The sequence below is a fragment of the Eulemur rufifrons genome, chromosome 15 (genome assembly GCF_041146395.1).
Source record: "Eulemur rufifrons isolate Redbay chromosome 15, OSU_ERuf_1, whole genome shotgun sequence".
In the NCBI taxonomy this organism is placed as follows: Eukaryota; Metazoa; Chordata; class Mammalia; order Primates; family Lemuridae; genus Eulemur; species Eulemur rufifrons.
The window spans coordinates 75,898,102-75,921,119 of record NC_090997.1 but is presented as its reverse complement, the minus strand read 5'-3'; the positions used below and the strand labels follow the sequence as shown (position 1 = coordinate 75,921,119).

Genomic DNA, 23,018 nt, shown 5'->3' with positions numbered 1-23,018 from the left:
TAAAAAAATAGAAGTGAGAATATGTATATAAATGACTAATAATCATATATTTGTTCAGTGGTTTTCCAAAATTCATATTAAATAGGAAGAGAAAAAGATAATTCCTTTAGCAATTGTTTTGGAGACCTTTTGGGATCTTTCCCTTACTGGTGACATTCTCACCTTAAAACATCACTATGAGATTACATATAGCAGGACACAACGGTGCACGGTACTTAAAAATCACAAGGTTTGTGTTCTGAAATACACCTGGGTTGGCTGAGTAGGACCTAAGTTGTTCCAGAAAGTATAGTACTTAGAAAACGTTCAACACTATGGTCTTCTTGGCACTGACAGTCATTAAAGATTCCAATTTAGTCCTGATCTCATTAAAAGCAAGGTGACTTTTGATCAGAAAATTTCACATTAACTATGGTTAAAGATTAATTTCTTTAATCCATCCTTTATTCTCTAAGAAAGGTGCTGTTAAGAGCATTTTGCTCAGTCTTCATGACAGTCTTGAACATCTTCCCATTGTAAAATGAGTTTAATAGGAGAATCAATTTTCTTTATGATTTTGTCCCTCATTATAAACGTAATGCAAGCTCATTAAACACATGCAGTAGAATATTTAATGGCACAGAAAGACATTCTTTTAAGTAAAAGCAATTTACATGTACCGGATATATATGGTCTATATAGTATTATTAATCCATGCATGTAAGAAAGGCTAAAAGGCTACACAAATAAAATGAATTGTAGCTAGCTCTGTGTAACAAAATCATGAGATTTTTATTTAGTCATTATTACTTTTCTATATTTTTTAAACATTATATAAAATCTCTACATTATTTTAGTTATGAGGAATAAGTTTTTATCTATTAGTTTATAGGCTCATTTATTCATGCATCCATCTGACTAACATTTAAGAATATTTATTATATACTAGACTCTCAGTTGTTTGTAGGACACAATGTCACAATACTTGGTCCCTGCCCTCAAGAAATGTAAAGTCCAGCAGGAAAAAGCCACAGGTAATCCACAGCTGTAGACGAGTGTAGGTAGTAAGTTCCAGGACAGAGGTGGGAGTTCAGAGGAGGGGCATGGAAACGAGACACGGAAAGTCTCTTAGAGGAGATGTTTGACCCAATATGTGTACTTAGGTGATGGAGGTTATGGGGGAAGAAGTCAAGCATCCCAAGGTAGCCATCCGGTGAGTGGGATTTACATTCTTAAAGTGGAAACATGGTCAGTGGTCCACAGAAAGGCTGGAATGGAAGCAAGAGATCCGAGAGATGTTAAAAGGAATGGGCTAGCTATGGTGACAGGCTGACATGGGGAGGTGGCTAAGAAGCAAGATGATGCCCACATTTTGGCTGCAGAGACCAAATGGATAAATTTACTATGGTGAAAATAAGAAACCTAGTTTAGGGCATTAGTCTTAAGTTTTTTGATTCATGGACGATTCAAATACTGAAGATTAGTAGGTATACGTGTGTTTGGGGCTTAGTAGAAAGTTTTAGACTAAAGAGAGCTGGAAATAATTGAAATATTAGAGAGAATTAGATTACTGGGTGTAGGCAATTGTGAGAAAGACAGTCATTAAAAGGGTAACATTTAAAGAGGAAGTAAGCTGAACTCAGTGGCTCATGCCTGTAATCTCAGCACTCTGGGAGGCCAAGGCAGGAGGATCACTTGAGCCCAGGAGTTCAAGACCACCCTGGGCAACATAGCAAGACCCTGTCTCTAAAACAAAATTTAAAAATTAGCCTGGTGTGGTGCGTGCACCTGTATTCCCAGCTACTTGGGAGGCTGAGGCAAGAGGATCACTTGAGTCCTCAGGAGTCTGAGGTTGCAGTGAGCTATGATCACATACTGTACTCCAGCCTGGATGAAAGAGAGAGACCCTGTCTCTAAAAACAAATAAAAAATAAAAAATAAAGAGGAAGCAGAAGAAGGAAAAGAATGGGAAGGAATGATAGAGATAAGGAAAAGGGGTATCAAAGAAACAAGGGAGACAGTCAATGTGGTATTAAAGGAAAATAAGAACAAGATAATGCCCTTTTGTTTATCACAATATGAAGGATGCCTAAGAGATTCTAGGGTCCTAACCCAAAACCTAAGTAGCAGAGGATTTAGGGAAGGACCTGGGTACGTGTATGTTTAATGGCTCCTGGAAGGTTTTATTACACAGCTAAGCTTGGCACCCACTGAGCTAAGCCACAAATTCTTTGTTAATTCCATCCACCTTTATAACTGTGAAACTGAATATATCCCTCCACAGGCTTTAATCTCCAACATTTCTGAATTTAGAAACTAAGACTAATTGTTCCTACATGAAGAGAAGGTGCCGGACTCTGATTCTTCCTTCTAGTGACAATGTGTTATTCACCAGGCAAGGTATGTTAGAAAAAGACTATACTTGCCAGCCCAGTCAGAGATCATTGCAGGGTGTATTGTTTTGGGAAACATAGCAAGACCCTGTCTCAAAAAAGAATCATAATACTTAGATTTCCCAGCATCTGGGGAAAAGACTACTCTTACGCTGGTGAGTATATAAATGGCCACACACTTTCATGTGCAACATGTACTTAAAACCTTAAACATATCCTTTGATTTGGTAAGACTGACATTGCAAAAAAAAAAAAAAAAAGATATAATATTGCTTCATAATGGCCAAGAAATTCAAAACAACCCAATATCCAAAGTAAAGGCATGATTAAATCAATCAGAAATCATCATGGTGGTGATAATTATATTGTTGTTTTTGTTGGAGACAGGTCTCACTGTCTCCCAGGCTGGAGTGCAGTGGCACGATCATAGCTCATTATAACCTCAAATTCCTGGGCTCGAGCGATCCTCCTCCCTCAACCTCCCTAATAGCTAGGACTAGGTGCACCACCACACCTGGCTAAATTTTAAAATTTTTTTGTAGAGACAGGGTCTCGCTATGTTGCCCAGACTGATCTTGAACTCCTGGCCTCAGGTGATCCTACTTTCTTGGCCTCCCAGAGTGCTGGGATTACAGGCGTGAGTCACTGAGCCCTGCCATATATTGTTTATACACATATAATGACATAGCATATGATGTGGAAAATATGCACAACATATTAAGTGGAAAAAAAACTGAGTGCAGAATAGATTCTGCTCCCACCTCCTCTTGACTTATTTGTATGTCAAGTGTTGCTAAAATTATCTTGACATCATTATTTTAACTTAAAAAAAATTTAAGTACCCATGGGCTTTCCCTCTCCTTCTCCCCCTTCCCTCTCTTATTAGTTTACTCATTATACAAATCACACTAACCAATTAATTCAGCTTGGCTTAAACATTTATGCATGACTTGGCAAATTCTACATATTAAATAATTCCTGCTATTTGATACTATTTCCAACTTAATTTATTTTAAAAGCTGGATAATATAAAATGAATTATTATAAAAAATTTTACAGATTAAAAGGCTATATATAATTAGAAAAAAGATAATATTTTTAATTTGAACAGGCATTACTGGCTCATTCTAAACAAGGAAATAATCACTTTAGTATTGAGAAAGGGAAAAAAAGACTATGATACTATTATTTTTATATAGAACAGTAATCAAAGCCATGGAATAGTATCATATATTAAGTCTGTAGAAAGTGGAACTATTTTCAATAGCTTTTCATAAGGTCCTCAGGGTAGGGTCCCAGTCTTATTTATCTAGAACTAGCCCAGTGCCTGCCAGGGAGTATGCATTCAATAACTGTGCAGATATGATCTAATTACTTAATACTTACAATGGCCCATTTTTCAATTAAGAAACTATGCTTCAAGGGGATAAAGCATCTCATTCAAGGGCCCACACTTCCTAGAGATTCTCATTCACATCTGCCTGATCCTGGGGGTCTTATTCTGGGGCCCGTTACTACGGCCCAAGAATCCACACCTCTTCCAGGGCAGGGGACAGTACTGTCATCTCTTGTATCTCAGATAGCTCCTAGCGGAGGCTTATGCAAAGTCAAATGCTTGTCAGTATTAACAACTTTATTGTTTGTCCATTCTCTATCATTTTAGGATTACCCTTCCAGATAACAGCGTTGCTCCTAAAGGAATGATTTATTTTTATATATAAATAATTACTGATTAATAAGAAAGTTAAAAATGTTTTAATGAAATTTTTTGCAGAAAGGGTTTTAAGAAATTAGGGTTTAGTAAAAGAAACAAAGTATATACAGATAAATAAATATTGTGAATATGATCAAGTATAATAAAGTTTTAAGTAGCCAAATCCCTAAATTATTTAGCTATTGTGGCTCATAACCACTTTCAGAATGGTCCATAGGCCCAGGTCTAATACCTGACCAGTGGTTTTCAATGTGAAATGATTCTGTCCTACAGAGGATATTTGGCAATGTCTGGAGACACTTTTGCTCACCACGACTGTGGAGGTACTACTTGCAGCTAGTGGGTAGAGGCCATAGGTATTGCAAAACATCCTGTAATTCACAGGACATCCCCCCACCACAAAGAATTATGCAGCCCAAAATGTCAATAGTGCCAAGGTTGAGAAATCCTGTACTAGATGATTAAAACATGGTGGAATTATCTACTGTCCTCAGGCTTAAATTAGCACCAAGAATAAGAGCAGGAAGAGCTGGGATCTCCCAGGTTTATAAGTGGAGTTCTAGAAACTGCAAATCTCCCAAGCACACTACTGTCACCTTCAGCTGATTCAAGAGAAGTACGTGATTCTGCAAGTTGCAATGGAGATAGAGAGGGCTTAAGGCTGACATGCACTTAATCCCCGGCGAATCTGAGTTTCAAGGAGCAGTGTACAGGTGTGCAAGAAGAAACTGCCAGCTTTCCTAGATTCACAGAGAGTCTATATCTTCTCACAACTTCTACCAAGGTAAATAAAACTATTATATATTTTGGCAGTTTTTAACTACTTCACATTTCTAATTTCTAGTATCTAAAATTTAATAAGAATTGCTGCAGGAAAAAACACCCACAAAGACCAAAGGAGACAGACAAAGACTATGCAAGGTTTCCATCATTGCTGTGACTACCCTCTGCCCTCCCCATTTTCTTACTTGGTAGACTATTCATTCAATGATGGAGTTAAGGAAGCCACAGAGCACACTGTAAACAAAGAAGGAATGGTTTTGTAGAATCAACTTCTTAGTAATAACAAAAAAAGGAGAAAGTAGACATTTAAAGAAAGTACTAGGAACAACAGATAGGAACAGTGAAACATACATTTTTGAAGTTCTGTCAACATCAAAATATGGTTTTCCTGTGACAAGGAGCTTTCGTCTATTGACTGAGTCAGAGAGCACTGCCTAACGAGAACAAGTTGCTACATCCATAAGGTGTATGAGAGGACACTATAACCTAGGAAGGAACCACTGCCAGGGTAGTTTCACTGTGCTGCTGAAACTCCAATGGATACATGAATCTATTAAACAGAAAGGCAAATATTATAGAAATGTTCAGTTTGGTATAGCAAGGGAATTCATAAGTTATCATGACAGTAAGAATACATGACACTTCTTAGCTCCCACTTAAGGACTTCTATTGAGACTTAAGTCCTGAAGAATTTCATGAATTGGAAACAAATATAAACTTATTTCTTATTGTGGAGGTCTTGGTGGGAATTCTATAGGACTGCGCCATCTTTCCCCTCATAAGCTAAAATGTGGGGTCCTTTAGGGCAGGTAGACATGGAAGTACGTAAAGGAACAATTACAGCAAAATTTCCCAACACCTGTACACAAAAAAACTATCGTTAATAAAACACAGCGTGATATAAGGCCTCCAAGAAAACCTGTGGCTAATAATTAGTGTAAGAAAGAAAACTAAGTATTCCAGGTTATTTACTATCCAAGGACAAATAAGTCATGGACACTATGAAATACATATAATGGCATTCAACAAGTGACCTACTTTAAAAATCTCACAAAAGCCACTTGCATAAGAAGTCAACGAGAAGTACTATTTCAGCATTAAGGATTTCTTCTGGGTTAAAGAATGACAGTAAAATAATTTTATGTGTGTGACTGGTTCAATTATTCTATAAGAGTCCTTGGTGCACACAGTCCCATTAAAGATAATGAAATTGAAAAAAAAAAATTTCTTATAGTATAAACAATACATTTTCCCAGAGAAAAAGTGATATCTGATAGATAATTTTTCTGATAGATGACAAAAGTCTACACAACCCACAATGTGGCTGATAGTGCTTTGTTTTCCTCACCTAGAAAATCAGGAATTGGCCTAAATCTCTAAGGTACTATTCAGCCGTGAAATTCTAATTCTAGGACTCCAATTTTAACAGAACTTCAGAAATTTGCATTGCTTCTGTTGAAACATTTTATAATAGTAATAAAAGACGCACATCTTCCCCCCCCCCCCCGCCCACACCAGTATCCCTAGTTTAAAGTTTCCGTGAAATACTATGGCAGTTGTATGCACAGGTAAAAGAAGGAGTATATTACATAAACGCAAAACAAATTATGCTTAATGTCCATGTCAATGTGGGCTTGTGCCTAAGACAGGGAAAAGCTATTAGCAAATTCATTAATAAAAATCCTGTTATTTTTCACATTAAATTATAATTTATTAAAATGAGACAACTCTCTCAATGAGAATTATCATTCTAGGTAGGAATCCGCCAGCAGGTATGTCCTTACTTGGAATTTAGTTTTGCTTTATAGAGAATTCATGTGAAGGAAGCCTGCTGAGCGTATTTGTTCTTGGCAAGCGTGTTAGCCTAGGTCTGCCCAGATGATCAGGTCTGATGACTAGTTAGGAAAAGGCAAGCTACACGGGGTTAAAAATTTTGAAAACTAATTGCAAGGCCTTTATAAAGACATTTTTATGCTACCACATATATAAAAGAAAAACAATTATTGTCCAAAGAGAATATTTCTTAATTATTTTTATTATAAAGACATCCTCAGTGATGTACCGCTGAATAATTTCTATGCCACTATCCCTGCTATCGTAGATTGTTACATAAACAATACAGTATTTTAACAATTTAAAAATATTATACAAATCTCCCCAGAGGTATACAGCCCCTTGAACCCACCTAGGAGATTCCATGTCACATTTCTCTGCTGCTGAGTCACAAATACTCCCTCCATAAAGCCAAAGAATCTTTCATTCCCCAGAGTTACAGGCACTTAAAAAATGACAATCCTGCCTCTTTACTGCACTTAGCAGGGTTTGGATCTGTTCCATGGTATTCCTTTATCCTCAACGGAAGAGCAGGTCCGATTACTCACACTTGACAATATCAACATCATCCTTCATTTAAAGATCAACTGGGTAGAAAGTTACGAAAGTGGTTCAGCACACAGTACTTATGATAACCTCATGTTTGTCATATTAAAACCACCCGTTAGCAGAAAGCCACTCAAATAATATCCTAGAAATTCTAAAATCTACAATTCAGAGAAGGCTCTTATTCAAAAATAAAATGAAGTATTTTAAGATAAAGAATATCAAATGCAATTAGACTCTAACCGATCAACAGATTTCCCAGTGCAGCCCGTGCTCACCTCTCCCGAGGAACGGCAAACCAGTACTCGGGCTGCTTTCTTCGCTTGCCGTACTGCTGGACCATGGCTGCCGTGTGGGTGGCAAAGGACTTTCTCATCGGTTTTCCCACCTTGATGCACAGGAACATGGGTGGGGTCTTGCTTTTTTCTTCTTTTGAAGGAAGTATATCTGAATCACACATGAAGAAACCTTCCTCAATATTGACAATGTTGGTGACAGAACTTTTCAACTTACAAAGAACAGTGTCCAATCTTCTCTCAGTCAAAACATATGGTAGAAATATCATACATCATATTATAACTAATAAAATTTTTAGACTTTCTTTAGCACAAAAACGAAGACTCTGGATGTTTCAGGTTGGACTATATCACATGAGATGCTACATACTAAAAATAAGCATAAAAACCAACAGAATAGCAAATAATGGAGAATTGTGACAATCCACCAGAATGTACATTAATGAATGGTACTGAGGACCCAATTACACCAGAATGCAATTCAGTTTAGAACAGAAATCTCTTCAAGAAACATTTTAAATCCCTTTAGATTTGGAAATTCAAAGTAAGAAAGGAAAACTTACTTGGAAGATTTTTTAAAAAGTACACTACTTTTGAAGTAAAACTCGAAAAATCTACGTAATAGTTCAAGTTCCTAAAGTAGGGTATCACATCTTGCAAATTTCCCCCCAATTATTAATACCATTAGTAAGGATACATTCTATCGAGAAAATACTGTTCTCAAACTATTTTGGTATTACATGTATCAGTTTTAGAAAGGCAGTTATATAACAGAATACAAAGACATTAAAGAAAAACAGCTTACCTTCAATGGGTACTTGAATTCTCTTTAATAGCCATAACTGAATTTCCGATTTATTATCTGTTTGCATGCCTTGACAGCTGTTGTCCAGAGTAGATTCCAGAGGGGAGTCTAGAGACTCTTTAATCACATTTTCTTCTGTAGAAGAGTCCAGTTTCATTGGAAGGGGCTCTCCCTCTTTTACCCAGGTTTTATCTGGCTCTCTATTGCCCTCAATTGAGGGATCACCCGCCTGAGAAAGAGAACTACTAAGGGTGATGTCTATTCCCTCTGGTTCAATACTTTTGCCATCACTTAATTCTGCCTTCTGCAAATTTTCAGACAACTGTGACCCTTCTTTGTTCTTCTGAAGGTAGTATTCAATAAGTTTCACTTTATCTAGATCTTCATGTATGTTCAGTGTGTTTTCCACCTGGCTTTCTGGGGAACCAGACTGCTTGTCCACTTCTGGCATTATGTCTTGCTTCTCACAGGCTTCTAAATCTAGGGCCCCCTTCAGTTCAGCATCATTCCCTGTTCCTGCAGAGTTCAAGGCTGACTGCACCTGCATCTCCATAGCAGAATTAATTCTTTGTGACTCAGCCTTCTTTAGCTCCTCTGGGTCAAGAGAAAGGCACTCCCTCAAGGTGTCTCTTTTGTTCACTCCACTATCAGTTTGAGAAGAAAGTTCTTCCAAGTCCACGAAGTCATCATCTTCCCCTAAAAGGGAGTTTTCTTTGGCTGAAGATTCAAATGTAGCATGAGTGTCAGAAGGCTCCTTGCTGAGCTTAGTCACTATGGGAGAGTCGCTAGTTGTCTCCCTAGAAGATTCCAGTGTCTTTAATTTTTCTGACACAGAGCTGCCTGAGGGCTTCATATGTGTATATTCTATTGATTTCTCCAAAGGTTCTGTTGATTTGGAATCTGAAGTAATGGTTCTCTCTCCACTCTGCTGTCGTTTTTCCTTGTTGATGGATTTGAACTTACTGAACGGGTTGATGTCCTTTTCTGAAGCCAGGTCTTCCCATTCTCCAGGCCTGTACAGAGGACAAAGATCCTGAGGTAGGTCACTGTTGGGGGAAAAATGGTGGGTGCACATGGAATGTTAAAAATAAAATCAAAAACAAAATGGAGGAAAGGCAAAAAACAAAACTAAAACCCAACCAAAAACCAAAACATAAATATACCATAACATAAATTTATGTTTAAATGATTTCAGAATAAGAAAATAAAATCAAGAAATTAACTTCAAAATGAAACATAAATCAACTAAAAGAAATGGTAAAAGAATGAACCATGAGAGTTGCACATTCCTACTAGAAGCACACAATGGTTTTGGAAGTTATGCATGACCATGGAGATGTTACTCACAAGGTTTTTATATATGAAATCTTAATAATAGTGTTTCTGATTTTCATGAAGGAAAGGACAAAGGAGAGGAAATACTTTAGTACCAAAGTCTAAAGCTTTTCCTTTTTATAAAATAGTATAGAAAATACTACATTAACTCTGAAAGGCTCACTGACTTAGTAGCTACTCATTTAACTGCTCTATACAAAGTAACTGACCTTGAACCCTGATTTTGGGTTTCATGGCTTAGGATCTGATGTTCCAATCACAGATACCCCTCTGCTCCCAAAGGAGGTGCAGGAAAAAGCTTCCACTATTACTGTGAATATATAGCAGTTGCTCCATTTTACAGTTTAAAAATGTGTAGAAAAGTAAATCTTATCAAAAAAGCTCCTATGTATAAAACTTAGTTTAAATTTCTTAATTAAACATCTCTTTTATTTTATAACAATATCATTTTACTTTATGAAAATAGGGCAACTGGTTTATCCGCTAAAGCATACTGTCCCGGGATTTAGTTAATTATTTTTCCTTAACAATAGATGCTTTACTACCCAGATTTGAATTACACAAAAACATTGGTTAAACATGTTCTTCTGAGCTTAAAATAAATAGTCAAGAAACATATACTTTTAAAAATATGACTGGAAATATCTTAAGCGACCCTGTATTTCGACTTACCACAACCAATAGCAGTGCCACTATGGGGTTAAAAACGCAGTGATATAAAAACACTTTTAAAAAAATAACACTTTCAATTTCAGAAATAATTGTATTTTCTAAAAAGGCTAGATCATCTTTAAGTAATACTTTATCTATTATTCTGGCTTTCTGGTTATGACAAGAAAGCAACAAAGTACCAGGCAGTTTTGAAGTTATAAGAAGACCGTCTTCCCAAAGTTATATAAATCACTTGAATGGAAAGGTCCATGCTTTTTCCAATAGAAAGTAAAAGCCTACATAATTGCTTGGCTCTAATAAATGCTTAAAAAAGCTTCTTTAATTCATAATTCATTTCAATTCAATGAGCATTCATTGAGCCCCTAAGTGCTATATTATAAAATACAATTGTGACAGAGCCTCCGTTCTGCAGGAACCTGCCTATACAAAATGTTCTGCCCAATGCGAGCATCCTAGGATACACTAAAGATGCTTCAATCCTAGAGTCAAGTAAGTTATTATAATGCAGCATAATCTCCACATTGAAAGTCAAAATTTAATTTGGCATAGTCAAAGCTGTAAGAAGTCCTGCAACAAAGAAACCCAGCTCTCCACATGCTTACTTAATAAGTAAAACTTTCTTCCTAAACATCCAAGCCCCTTTCTCAACTCCTCCTTCCCTACCTAGCTTGACCCCCACAAAAAATTAGCCTCCTAAATTACCTTGTCCACCCCTCCCTTCCTGTTCTTCTACCTAATCCAAGCTGCCAATACCCTACTTGGGATTAATTTAACCACCTGCTTTTTCTGCATTGCAACTGCCAGGCACAGCTGGGGCAAAGCACATAACTGCTTTGCCCCAAAGCAAAGCATCAACTGGCTCTATTGTTAATTAATGTTGTCCAGACTTAGCCAGGCACCTAATGATGATCAATAACTCCTTTGGTTGTTTCCTTCCTACTCTGTGGCAGCTGGAGTTACAAAACGTCTTGCACACACAAACACACAATACAAAACTTGAAGGTGAGGAGAGATTTTATAAACACCACAATCTTTTTTTTTTCTTTTTTTTGAGACAGAGTCTCTCTCTGTTACCCAGGCTGGAGTGTAGTGGTGCTAATGTAGCTCACTGCAGCCTCAACCTCCCAGGCTTAGCCTCCTGAGTAGCTGGAACTACAGGCATGGACCATCAAACGCAGAGAATTTTTTAATTATTTTTTGTAGATACAGGGTCTTTCTATGTTTCCCAGACAGGTCTTGAACTCCTGGCCTCAAGTGATCTTTCCACCTTAGCCTCCCAAGGTGCTGAGGTTACAGGTGTGAGCCACCGTGCCTGGCCCGCACACAGACTTTCAAAAACCATTTGCACACTGCAGCCTGATAATTTGCACTTAAAATTTTACCATTAAACTTTTAGGAATGATGACATTTTAAGCAATTTTAAACTTTCTTTAGCAACTCTAAGCAAATTTAAACTTTCTGAATTCTGAAGACAATACAAAGGTTATGTCACACTGATTCCACTCACATATTCTTGTTCATTAGACTAAAAATCCTTAATATACCTGCATCCAGGGCAGGAATCAATGCACAACCCTGAAATAATTTCAACAAACTGGAAGCCAATTCCCAACTCCTCTCTCTTCCTGCAGTCACAGCATTATCCCTGAATTCTGGATCATTAAACATAATATCACACTGAGGAGAAAAAATTTTTAAAGATGTATCTTCCCTTTCTATAAACCCCCAGGTATTCTGTGTCTGCATTAGTTCCCTAGACATCTTCCCTTCTTTTCACGTGAGTCCCAAGGGCAAATGACAGTAAAAATCAGATTATCCCTATAATCGATTCCCTAAGCTTTCTTAACTCTTTCTTCATGGAGAGCTTCTCTCTCTCTCTCTCTCCCCCTCTCTCTCTCTCTCTCTTTTTTTTTTTTTACAATAAACCCAGCATTATAAGGCAAAAGTAATCGGGACTAACGTAATATTCATCTATACTTCAGAGAAAAAGCCAAGTAGTATTACTCCCCCTTTGCACCATGGAGGTGGTGGGAGGTGGCTGCTACGCTGTCCACTCAAACCCCAATCCATGCAGGATTAAGGGAGGACATGAGGCAGGAAGACTGCCTTTCGTAGAATTTAAGTGAAGACAAATACAACTCTCCTTAATTAAACCCAAAAGAAACTATTATTCACTCATTGGTGATCAGACTAAAATTCATTCAGAGAAATTCCATTGCTTCTTTCATAAATTTATTAAGAACATGTAATTGCTTTTCAGAAAAATAAGCCAACAGAACACCATTTTTACCTGCTGGCTTCTTTGCTTTTCTCTTTTATGTTCAACTTTCCCCTATCATTGACTTTCCATTTCTTCTCATTTTTCTATTTCTTGTATTTATTGCACAAATCATCCATCTTCAAATTTACCTCTACGCAATCCCTCGATCCTGCAAATGCCCTCATTTTTTAACTGCATCTAATTCTCTTGATACCCCTTTTATTCTGGTAAACAAAGAAATGTCTCTTACGATGGCAAGGCATCTTTGATCTTCATGTGAGAAATGTCATTGTAGAGGGCAATGGAGACAACCTCTTCCATGGGGCAGATGAGGCCGTACTCTTCACACCCATTTTCGATAACCAAGGGATCAGACTTATGAGGGTCAAACATGATGTTGTTAGGAGTGACAATCATCACGCCTCCAACCACACCCTGCAGGAGAAAGCACAGGACAGAATCACTCCAGGGAGAAATGCTTTCAGCAACTACCACAGAAGCATTAATTGACTCACATTGCCATTCCATTGACTGTGAACCACAGTATCCCACGTGACAATCATGTCCCCTATATGAGGGCTGGAAGACCAGGCTGAAGAAATGCAATGCTGGGTGCTGGGTGGACAGGCAGAGAAAACAGACTTGCCTTGCTGTGGCAATCAACCAAGCTCAATTCTAGTACAGCTGCTCCAACAGCACAATCGCAGAGCAATTCTGGTTCACACATGCGTGTCTCAGATGTCCTAGTTCTCTATAAAATGAGAGGGGCTGTCCCAAGCGCTTTCCAGATCAAGACCATGGGGCTTTACAATTCACTTAGCAAGTCTTCACGGGGTGTCTAACAAGAGCCTGGCACTGTGCTAAGGGAGCAGCTGTCTCAGAATCATGGTGTCAAAGAATAGTCTCAATATTCTTCTCTAAAATGTTTACAAAGCCCACGTCCAGCAAAATTCAACCTCAATAGGAATACGAAATTTTTGCAGCCAGAGTGAATATAGCTGATCTATGGAAAGTAAAAACATAAAGCAATACCTTGGTGGGCTCTTAAAAGTCTAAAGCTTGGTCAGATTACATTACAGACCTTAATGGCCACAGGGATATTATCTACCATGGACAGAAGGATACAAATGACTCCCTTAAGGCAGATAATTTATTTTGGTACCTTTAATGAGTCTAGTGATCATCTTTGTGAAAACTTTTGTAGATCCAGTAATCTCATTACTGGGTATCTACACAAAGGAAATGAAATCAGTATCTCAAAGAGATATCTGCACTCCCATATTTATTGCAGCATTATTCACAATAGCCAAGATATGGAATCAACCTAAATGTGCATCAATGGATAAATGGATAAAGAAAATGTTATACACGTATACAATGGAATATTATTGAGCCATTAAAAAAAGAAAACCTGTCATTTGCCACAACATGGATGAACTTAGAAAACCTTAAGTGAAATAAACCAGGCACACAAAGACAAATACTGCATGTTCTCACTCCACATGGAATCTAAAAAAGTTGATCTCATAGAAGGAGAGAGTAGAATGGTGGTTACCAGAGCCATGGGTGGTTAGAAGGAAGGGAGAGACGGGGAGATACTGGTCGAAGGCTATGTAATTACAGTTAGGAAGAATAAAATACTGTTCAGAATAGGCAAATACATAGATACATGAAGTAGATAAGTGATTGCCCGTGTCTGGGATGTGGGGGTGTGGAGAGGGTAGGTGGTGAGGGGATAGAAATGGGGAATGACTGCTAATGGTTATAGAGTTTCTTTTTTGGGTGATGAAAATGTTCTAAAATTGATTGTGGTGATGATTTTACAACTATGTGAACAAACTAAAAACCATTGGATTGTACACTTTAAATGGGTGAACTGTATGATATGTGAATTATATCTCAATAAAGCTCTCTTGTAAAAAAAAGTTTTGTATTTTAAGTATTACTTATTCTTGTTTGCAAAAGTTAGAAATGCAGATCAATGCATATTTCCCTATTATCTGAAACCTGATATGAAGTGTCTGCTGTGACCACAGGATTCACTTGATATCAACGTAGCCCCATCTTCAGAGGCTCACTAAAAGTTGCATTTGTTCTTTGTGAAGAGAAAAAAAAAAAAACCACCAACAACCAAAAAACTAAATAGCAGATATTAACACTAGCATCGTTAATAGCAAACAAAGGTTAAGAGCTTACCATTTTCCAGTTTAGATGCGGAACGCTTAACATGAATTATCTCTTTTAATTATCACACCCTATTAATTTTTTATTGTTCCTATTCTATAGATGAAGAAAATGGAAGCTTAGGAAATTTAAATACCTTGCCCATGGTCTCAGAGTTAGTGAGTGGTAGAGCTGGAATTTAAATTCAATGAGTCTGACTCCAGTGTTTGCTATTAAACATATACTACAATGTCTCCCTAACAATTCATAGGCCAAGAACTCAAAGGCAAAGTGATAAATCCAAGGTCACAAAGAATCACATTTCCACTCAATGATCATGTTTCCCTCAATAAGTAAAATGCCAGGCATCCAACAGAGGAAAACTAATAGGTGCTTGAAACTTTGGGTAAGATATTTTAATTTCAAGGTAGCCTCCCTTCCATTAATTTGCAAACTCATTTAGTTTTCCACAGAGTCCAAGAAAAGGAAATAAATTACATAGCTATATACCTTTCCATCAGTGAAATATCGACAGTTCATTTTTAAAAATTTCACCACGCCCGGCTCATCTTCTTCAGAAGTAGATGATAAGACTCTTTCAATGGGTTTTAAGGCCTTTCGTGCTAAGTCAGCATCCTTAAGAAAGCAAAAATTTCCAAAGTCAAAATTTTTCAGAACAAATTATGTGTATAAATCAAGCCACATAAGATCCCTGTGAGTATACTGTTTGTATTTAACTTGAACATTAAAAAAGGCAGTGTCCTTCTTCCTTTAAAAATATCACAAATATAACAATAGATATCCAAATAAAACTAAGATTTTTTTAAAAAAACAAGGGCATATGTATGAACCCCTAAAACTGCCTAACGAAATGTCTTAAGAACATAAGCTCAATGAAAGGCTTCATATGAGACTCTTAATTCAAATTCTCTATGAAAAAAAAAAGGAGTGCAAATAAACTATCTATCTATTTCCTTGGGAATTTAACTTCATACTTTTACAGAGGCATGCATTTTTGCCTTTGAGACCTTAAATGTTAACAGGTTTCTCGTGAAGAGGATGCACTTCATTCTCTAATTACCTAACCCCAACTAATTTCAGATGTAAACTTGTAAAAAAATAACATGTTGAATTCTGCAACTCACAAAAAATCTCTCTGATAAAAATGAACTTCAGCACATGAAGCGTGTAACATACATACCGGCAGTTTATCATATTCTGCATCTGATGAAGAAGGAGAGACAGTAGCACCAGGACTGGATGACGATAGCCTTAAGGTACTGGAAGGAAAGTTGGCATCTGGCACAAAAAGGACCTGAGAATGGGAAAGAAGAGATGAAGTCCCAAGAATCAGGCAAACCACTGGCCAATGTTCAGTGAAGTCATTCTCTGCTCAGTTTAATGCATGACTAAGACTCTGTAGGCTTTCACAAAACTCACAATCAACGTGGGGTCTTCTAGACTAACCCATGAAACAGTAACTCAGCAATCTGAATGTGTTCAGTGCAAAGGGTGTGGAACACGTTTGTGGACACTGCAGGAGCTCAGAAAAGCGGAGAACAAGGTGGGTCAGTATTCTGGGCAGGCCACATGAACCAAGCAGGTCCCAGTGAAGCCTTGAAGAATAAGTAGAAATTACATGGGAGGGTGCGAGAGCCCTCCAGGCAAGGTGACTAACAGCATAAGGGAATTGAGGAGAGAGAAGCATGTTATGCTTCTAAACATAATACCTATGTCAGTAGAAATGGAACCAATCCGGGCTTGCTAACTCTAAACAGGCCCTAAGTTCTAAAGTAGTAAGGTTTTCATATGAGAAACTGTACAAAGTAACATCAATACAATAATCTCAATACTTTCTCTTCTATCAGTGTCTGGGTTATCTAAACATAAAAACAGGTCAAGAGCATTGGCTCAGGCCTTTAATCCCAGCACTCTTGGGAGGCTGAGGTGGGAGGATCACTTGAGGCCAGGAGTTTGAGACCAGCCTGAGCAACATAGGGAGGACCCGTCTCTACAGAAAATAAAAAAATTAGCCGGGAACTGTGGTGCATGCCAATAGTCCCAGCTATTTGGGAGGCTGAAGCAGGAGGATCTCTTGAGTTCAGGAGTTTGAGGTTACAGTGATCTATGATGATGCCACTGCACTTTAGCTGGGGTGACAGGGTGAGACTCTGTCAGAAACAATAAATAAATAAAAATAGAAAGCCCCCCCCAAATGCACAAAATAACCCTCTTCTGGAAAATATTCTGGTTCTCAAAATGTTATTATAATCCTGTCAGTTAACACCCTTTTAATGAGACATGCTACATTTTGGTGTATGTCAAATATAATCTTAAAATGATGACCTTTAATGTTATAAGACAGAATTCAGAGCTAATCACATAACTGATCACTGATCAACACTATTATTCACTGTCTCCCATCCTTCCAGCCATATTTTTGCTTTAACTTTCGTTATTTAACTCTCACTTCGATCCTGAAAAAAATTGAGACAATAAAAGACACAGTATGATAAAGGTGGGAAAATCAAAGTCAAGTGGACATAAGGTGAGGACTGATTACTACTGAAAATAAATGCTCCAGAATCACTAAACATTGAGAAGTGGTCCCTAAAACTGGCTCTGAGTTTCCACATGATCAATGCAAAGAGATGGACATCAATTGTGAGCAGAATTCAATTTCCATAACATAAGAAAAAACAGTTTCTCCTCCCCATGTACTCTCATAAAAAGGAGTGTCCCACAATGAACTATTTGTCCTTGATGACACACTAACAGTAAATACAACAACCAGCTTTGGAGGACTGTTCTTGATAACATCTTTAATATGGATCAATGGCAAATGCCCAATTTTGGAGTTCTCTAAAAACAATTTACAAAGGAGTAACATTATGTGGTTTTGGTGTACAGCTCTTATTTACCTTACATAGCTAAACTGGAGAAATGAATGGACAACATTTTTCCCAAGCAACTCTTCATTAATATTTTTTTGCACCTGAACTGCTGGAAAGTACTAGACAACACAGACTGATATTCTATGGTCTGACACAGTCTAAATGTTGAATCTAAGGGCCATTCCTTTGCTTAAACAGCTACCTGCGCAGTAGGTAGAGGTGAGTAGCAGTCAGAACGTGTGCTACCTCAGCATGGAGGTGAGCCTGGATCCTGGGGAGTGCTGAAGGTTTCCTGTTGCCTTCAGAAAATAATTCTGGGTTTGCTCCAACACCAGCAAATGTGGTTTTGAGGTCCTAAAATTCTTTACTATAAAACAAGGCTGTCATTTTAGCCTAGGAAAAAATTTTAAGCATCTGTAGCCAAGGTATCCTGTGAACATGAAAACATCTTAAAGTATATATCCACAGCATAATTTTTGAGTGTGCTCAAGATAAAGTACTTGTAAAAGTCCATTTTGTGTATATGTCCTCAAATTTGATGTAAGTATCGAGAACTAAGAGCCAAACTCAGGACCTTCTGAAGAACATTTTATGCCTCAGTTATTTTTTTCTTCAGTGTATCTGATCTTGTTTTTTGTCTTCTGATGTAACGCGAAGTCTAGAATAAGATTTTAGTTCAATAAACTCTCAGGTAACCTCCTCTTAAAATCACTCTTATGTGAAGTCGCTGACCCGGCCAGACCAGTTTTCTTTTCTATCTCAAGATGATCATCAAATCAGTCTCCAGAAGGATGAGTCTCACATTTTCTGAAACCAGAGCATATCAAACTGGTTTTGATTTATCAGATCTACTGAGACTGAGATGAGAGGGATACCTACTCCTTCTGGCACCAAAATAGAGTATTTTATAACCCTTGAAATCAAAAGGTCATCTGCAGTTTTTGAAAGGCCCTCAATTTGTTTCACTCTTCTTAATCCCTTATCTTTGCCAGCAAAAATCATGAGTATAGATGGGTCCAAAGACAGCTAACAGCACATACCTATTTAACTCTGTAAGGGCTGGATACCACAACAAAGGCTAGAAGGGACATCTCAGATAATAAGGCCCAACTTCTAATTTAAGAGATTAGGAAACTGAGATACAAAAAAGGAAGTGACTTGCCAGGTCATGTAACTAATACAAAGCCAAATGGAAACAAAGCTTTGGGGCTCCTTTTCCTAGTGTTTTCCCCATTACAGTAGGCATATTAAAACAGCCCTTATATTCTTATCAGCTACTGGACCTTAATCTAGCACGAATCAACTATTTTGTTAATGGACATAGTATAAAGAATCACCCTAAATTATTTTACTAAATTCCAGTGACTACAGTCTTTTGCCTTTAATCAGTGAATTTAAGCCCAGTTCAACAATGAAAGAGATTAAAGTCTGTTAGTTATCCTAGAGATGAAAACTGATTAATTTTTTAAAAGTTTTAATGCAGATCTCCCACACACACACACACATTACCTGGTGCTGGCAGTATACTAATTTCTCCTTTTGACAAGAACATAAATACCAAAAATACTATAGTACAAACTGGCCAACTTGTGACCCTGTTGCCTTCATGTGCTGCCCTTGAAAGAAATGCAAAGAATAACATCATCACTGTCTGAATGAAGTGGTGCTTAAAAGTAGCATTATCTATTCTGAAAGAATTAAATGTCATTATAATGCAGAGATGCAGGAAGATGCCCTAGTAAGTTAACAATGGAACACAAATGTGCTCATGGCAACCAAGTACTTCTATGGAGGGGACTGGAAACTTGGCCTCAGCTAAGTTCCTTCAGTGACTGAGCCGTTTAAATTTACTGGCTGAACGTGGTTTAAAGTGGAGATACAAGAGTATCTTGTCATGTAGAAGGTATTTTTAACAAAGTTTACTGGATTAACCTAGAGTGGCAAAGTTATACAATTTGGCAAATCCATTCAGTTTAACAAATAAAGTACAGTCACATATCACTTTATGATGGGGATATGTTCTGAAAAATATCGTTAGGTGATTTTGTGATTGTTTGACATCATAGGCTGTACTTATACAACCTAGATGGTACAGCCTACTACACACCTAGTCTATATGCTATAGCCTATTGCTCCTTACTATAAGCCTGTATAGCATGTTACCATACTGAATATTGCAGGCAACTGTAACACAATGATAAGTATTTGTGTATCTAAACATAGAAAAAGGACAGTAAAAATACAGTCATCTTATGTGGTCCATCATTGACTGAAACATCATTATGCAGTGTATGACTGTACTAAAAACATGGGAAAAAAACAGGATGGCCTTTTGTGGACAGTCCTGCTGAATATGCCTTTCTTTGACCAGGTTGACCATTCTTGTCATGGTATCAAATGGAGACAAAAACCTCAAAAATTCTGCCTACATTAAAATAAAACAATGGTCACAATTTATCCCAGAGGAATGGACTAAGTTGAAACTTGCAATTCTGAATTAAACAGTCTGAGAATATCTGTTATATTCAACAGGAAAGAAAAGTCACATTAATTTAGAACTTCTCTTGATACTCTAGGAAACACCTATTACATAAACGAACAATAGCCATAACAAGCTGTATTAATCATTTACAAAGTATTCATCTCTGAACAGTTCATAAGAATTAGGATGCTTTCAGAAGTCTTGGATCTAAAGGAGAGGAAAGATTGAACATAATCCTGTGATGCTAACAGTGAGGCATTAAAAATGGCAATAAAAGATACATGTGAAATTCTAAAGTCATATTTAACAAGAAAATAATTACCTGGCCTGGAACAATAGTATGTGTGAAAAGTTTATTCAGTTCCACTAATTTATTGGGAGTGATGTTAAACTTCAGTGCTATGGAGTTTAGGGTATCCTGGATTCCAGCCTAGAATAATCAAACAAATACGAGTCAATATATAAAGCAAACAGCAACTCTTTTTGATAGATAACAATCTATTCACAATATGAGGAAATGAAAAAGTAATAGTTCCATACAGATAGACTATGAAAAATAGTGAATACATTCTCAATTCTTAATAAAATCACTTAAAATCAAAGTCTTAAATGCAGTTCATTACTGGGCTCCTTCATCTGCAAATTTCACTGTCCACTAATGGAGTTCTAATTTTACTTGGGCACAGCTTAGGTGTACAGAGTAGAGTTCCAGAGGTATAATACAAAACTGTGAGAAGAAAAGAAAGAAGACATACACACCCATCGGGGAAGTGGGGCTACCTCCTCTCTTGTGATTTCTATCATTTGTCTGTGTCCCGTCACTGCACTATAAGCTGCTGGACAGTGGCCTGTTAACAGCTGTTTTTCCCTGTGCTCAGCACAGTGCCTGGCACATAGAGGGCACTCAAATAGCTGACAAATGAATACTGTGGAAAGCAAGGAAATCTGAAAGACATTCAGATTAGCTACCAATAATTGTTCACTGTCATTAAAACGATAATTTTCCATGGTCAGCCAAATTAGTGTTATTCTCTAAAAACTATAAAACCTGTGACTTACGTTCCTTCTATGTAGAGAAGGAGTAGGAATAGAGGGCAGCAAGAAGATGAGAAACTTCACAGTAAAATAGCTCCACCCAGAAAGAAGTTGGCTTCCTGCGGTCATGTCAGTGACACAGGATGAAGTCCTTGTCCAGAGCCACCAGGCAGACTTGCCAATGGGAGGTCACTTTGATGAATGTCACTGGGAAGGTCCCATCTAGAGCCCTGGGTCAAGACTGGTGGCTGACTCTGTAAGCAGAACTAGCTCCACCAGGTGAGCCTTGAATTATGCAGAGATTTGAGGAAGCAGAAGGAAGGTGGGGACTGGTAACAGGGTAGAGATTAGAAGTAGAATTAAACCCATCACTGCCCTCCATATCGAAAGCTCACCTACCAGACGAACTGCCTCAGACTACTCAGAGTTTACAGTTACAGATTACTCTGAAACAGCCTCATAGCTTTTCTAGAACAAGTTAGGAGATATATATGTATATATGTATATTTTTTTAAATCACTTAAAGTTTAAGTAAGCAACATATGACCCTATCTCTACCCTAGGCAAAATCTATACAATGGTGAACAAAAAGGGGTCTGGTGTCTCTCCATGGATATATAAATTAAGGCACGAGATACACATTAAAATAAGAATCACACTAATGAATCAATAACATTAAACAGATAAATTATGTAAAGGAACATTGATTCTATGAGAGTATAAAAAGAAGGGATCTGGCCTAGACTTGCTGGATAGTCACAAAAGGTAGGAATGAACACAGAGAGTAAAGGGAAGAAGATATCAAGGATAAGCATCTGCACTGCATAAATGTATGGATGATGAAGCCATTGCTTCTTGAGAAAGGACCAAGCACGGAGGAATAGGTGGACATGTTGAGTAGTCAACTGAATATGTGGCTTTGGAACTTAGAAAGGATGACTGGGATGGAGACCTAAAATTGGTAGTCACTGTCATATCAAAGATAAAGTCATCGGTTTGTTTGGAGGTTCTAGCAGTGGAGCACAGTTACTAGAATATCCTTAACGGAACAAGAGTCCTCCTCTACTGAGGAAGGTCATCCTCTTCATCACAGCTTCAGCGGGGAGACACATGGAGCAAAAAGCAAAGAAGGGGACACCTGCTGGGTCAGCCAGATTGGCCTATGCAACACTGGTGATCAAAAGGATGACAGATGTTTCTGGCAGATCACCCTCCTCACATTCTCAAGTCATTGGTTTACAAAAGATTGCCAGAGTAGAAAGTATGGAGAGAAAAGAAATGACCTAGAACCAGTCTTAAGAAGCTTCATTATTTAATGGGTACACAAGAGTAAAGCAGCTGAGAGGCAGAATGTGTCAGGGATAAACATTTCGTAAACCTTGTAGTATTAACAACATTCATACATCTTGTTTATACTTACAGTGTATTCCATAGTACCATGGGGCTTCTGAACCACCATCTTCTTCTCTTTTTTATCATGTGTTTTGTTTTGATTGTCATCTGAGGAATAAATTGTATATAAATGAATAATTTCATTTTTAAGAATTGAAGACAGGATAAATTTATATTATATGAAAACCTACTTTCAAGTCAAATAAGAAAAAAAAGACACTAATTAGATAAATGAATGAAGGGCACAAATAGACCATACTCACAGAAGCATATTATTCATCAATGAGCACCTGAATAAATAATTAACATTAGCTATAATTAAGTAAAAATGAGGTAATTTTTATAGTTATTAATAGTTCAAATGGTAATGTATAATGTTTATGAAGTTAGAGTAAATGAGTACAGTCATGGTATAAATGATGCATAATGTAAACCA

General features: G+C 37.4%; 1 protein-coding gene across 1 annotated transcript in view; it reads right to left on the bottom strand.

Moving 5' to 3' along the window:
• Positions 1 to 23,018, bottom strand: part of NCOA7 (nuclear receptor coactivator 7) — a 131,759-nt gene that overhangs the window by 33,236 nt on the left and 75,505 nt on the right. Inside the window, exons 4-10 of the mRNA XM_069489139.1 lie at positions 22,611 to 22,690; positions 20,478 to 20,585; positions 15,981 to 16,094; positions 15,290 to 15,415; positions 12,867 to 13,051; positions 8,350 to 9,395; positions 7,527 to 7,695 (exon numbers count right to left, since the gene is read on the bottom strand). Of these exons, the coding sequence (XP_069345240.1) occupies positions 7,527 to 7,695; positions 8,350 to 9,395; positions 12,867 to 13,051; positions 15,290 to 15,415; positions 15,981 to 16,094; positions 20,478 to 20,585; positions 22,611 to 22,690 (1,828 nt within the window). The remainder of the gene's footprint in view (positions 1 to 7,526; positions 7,696 to 8,349; positions 9,396 to 12,866; positions 13,052 to 15,289; positions 15,416 to 15,980; positions 16,095 to 20,477; positions 20,586 to 22,610; positions 22,691 to 23,018) is intronic.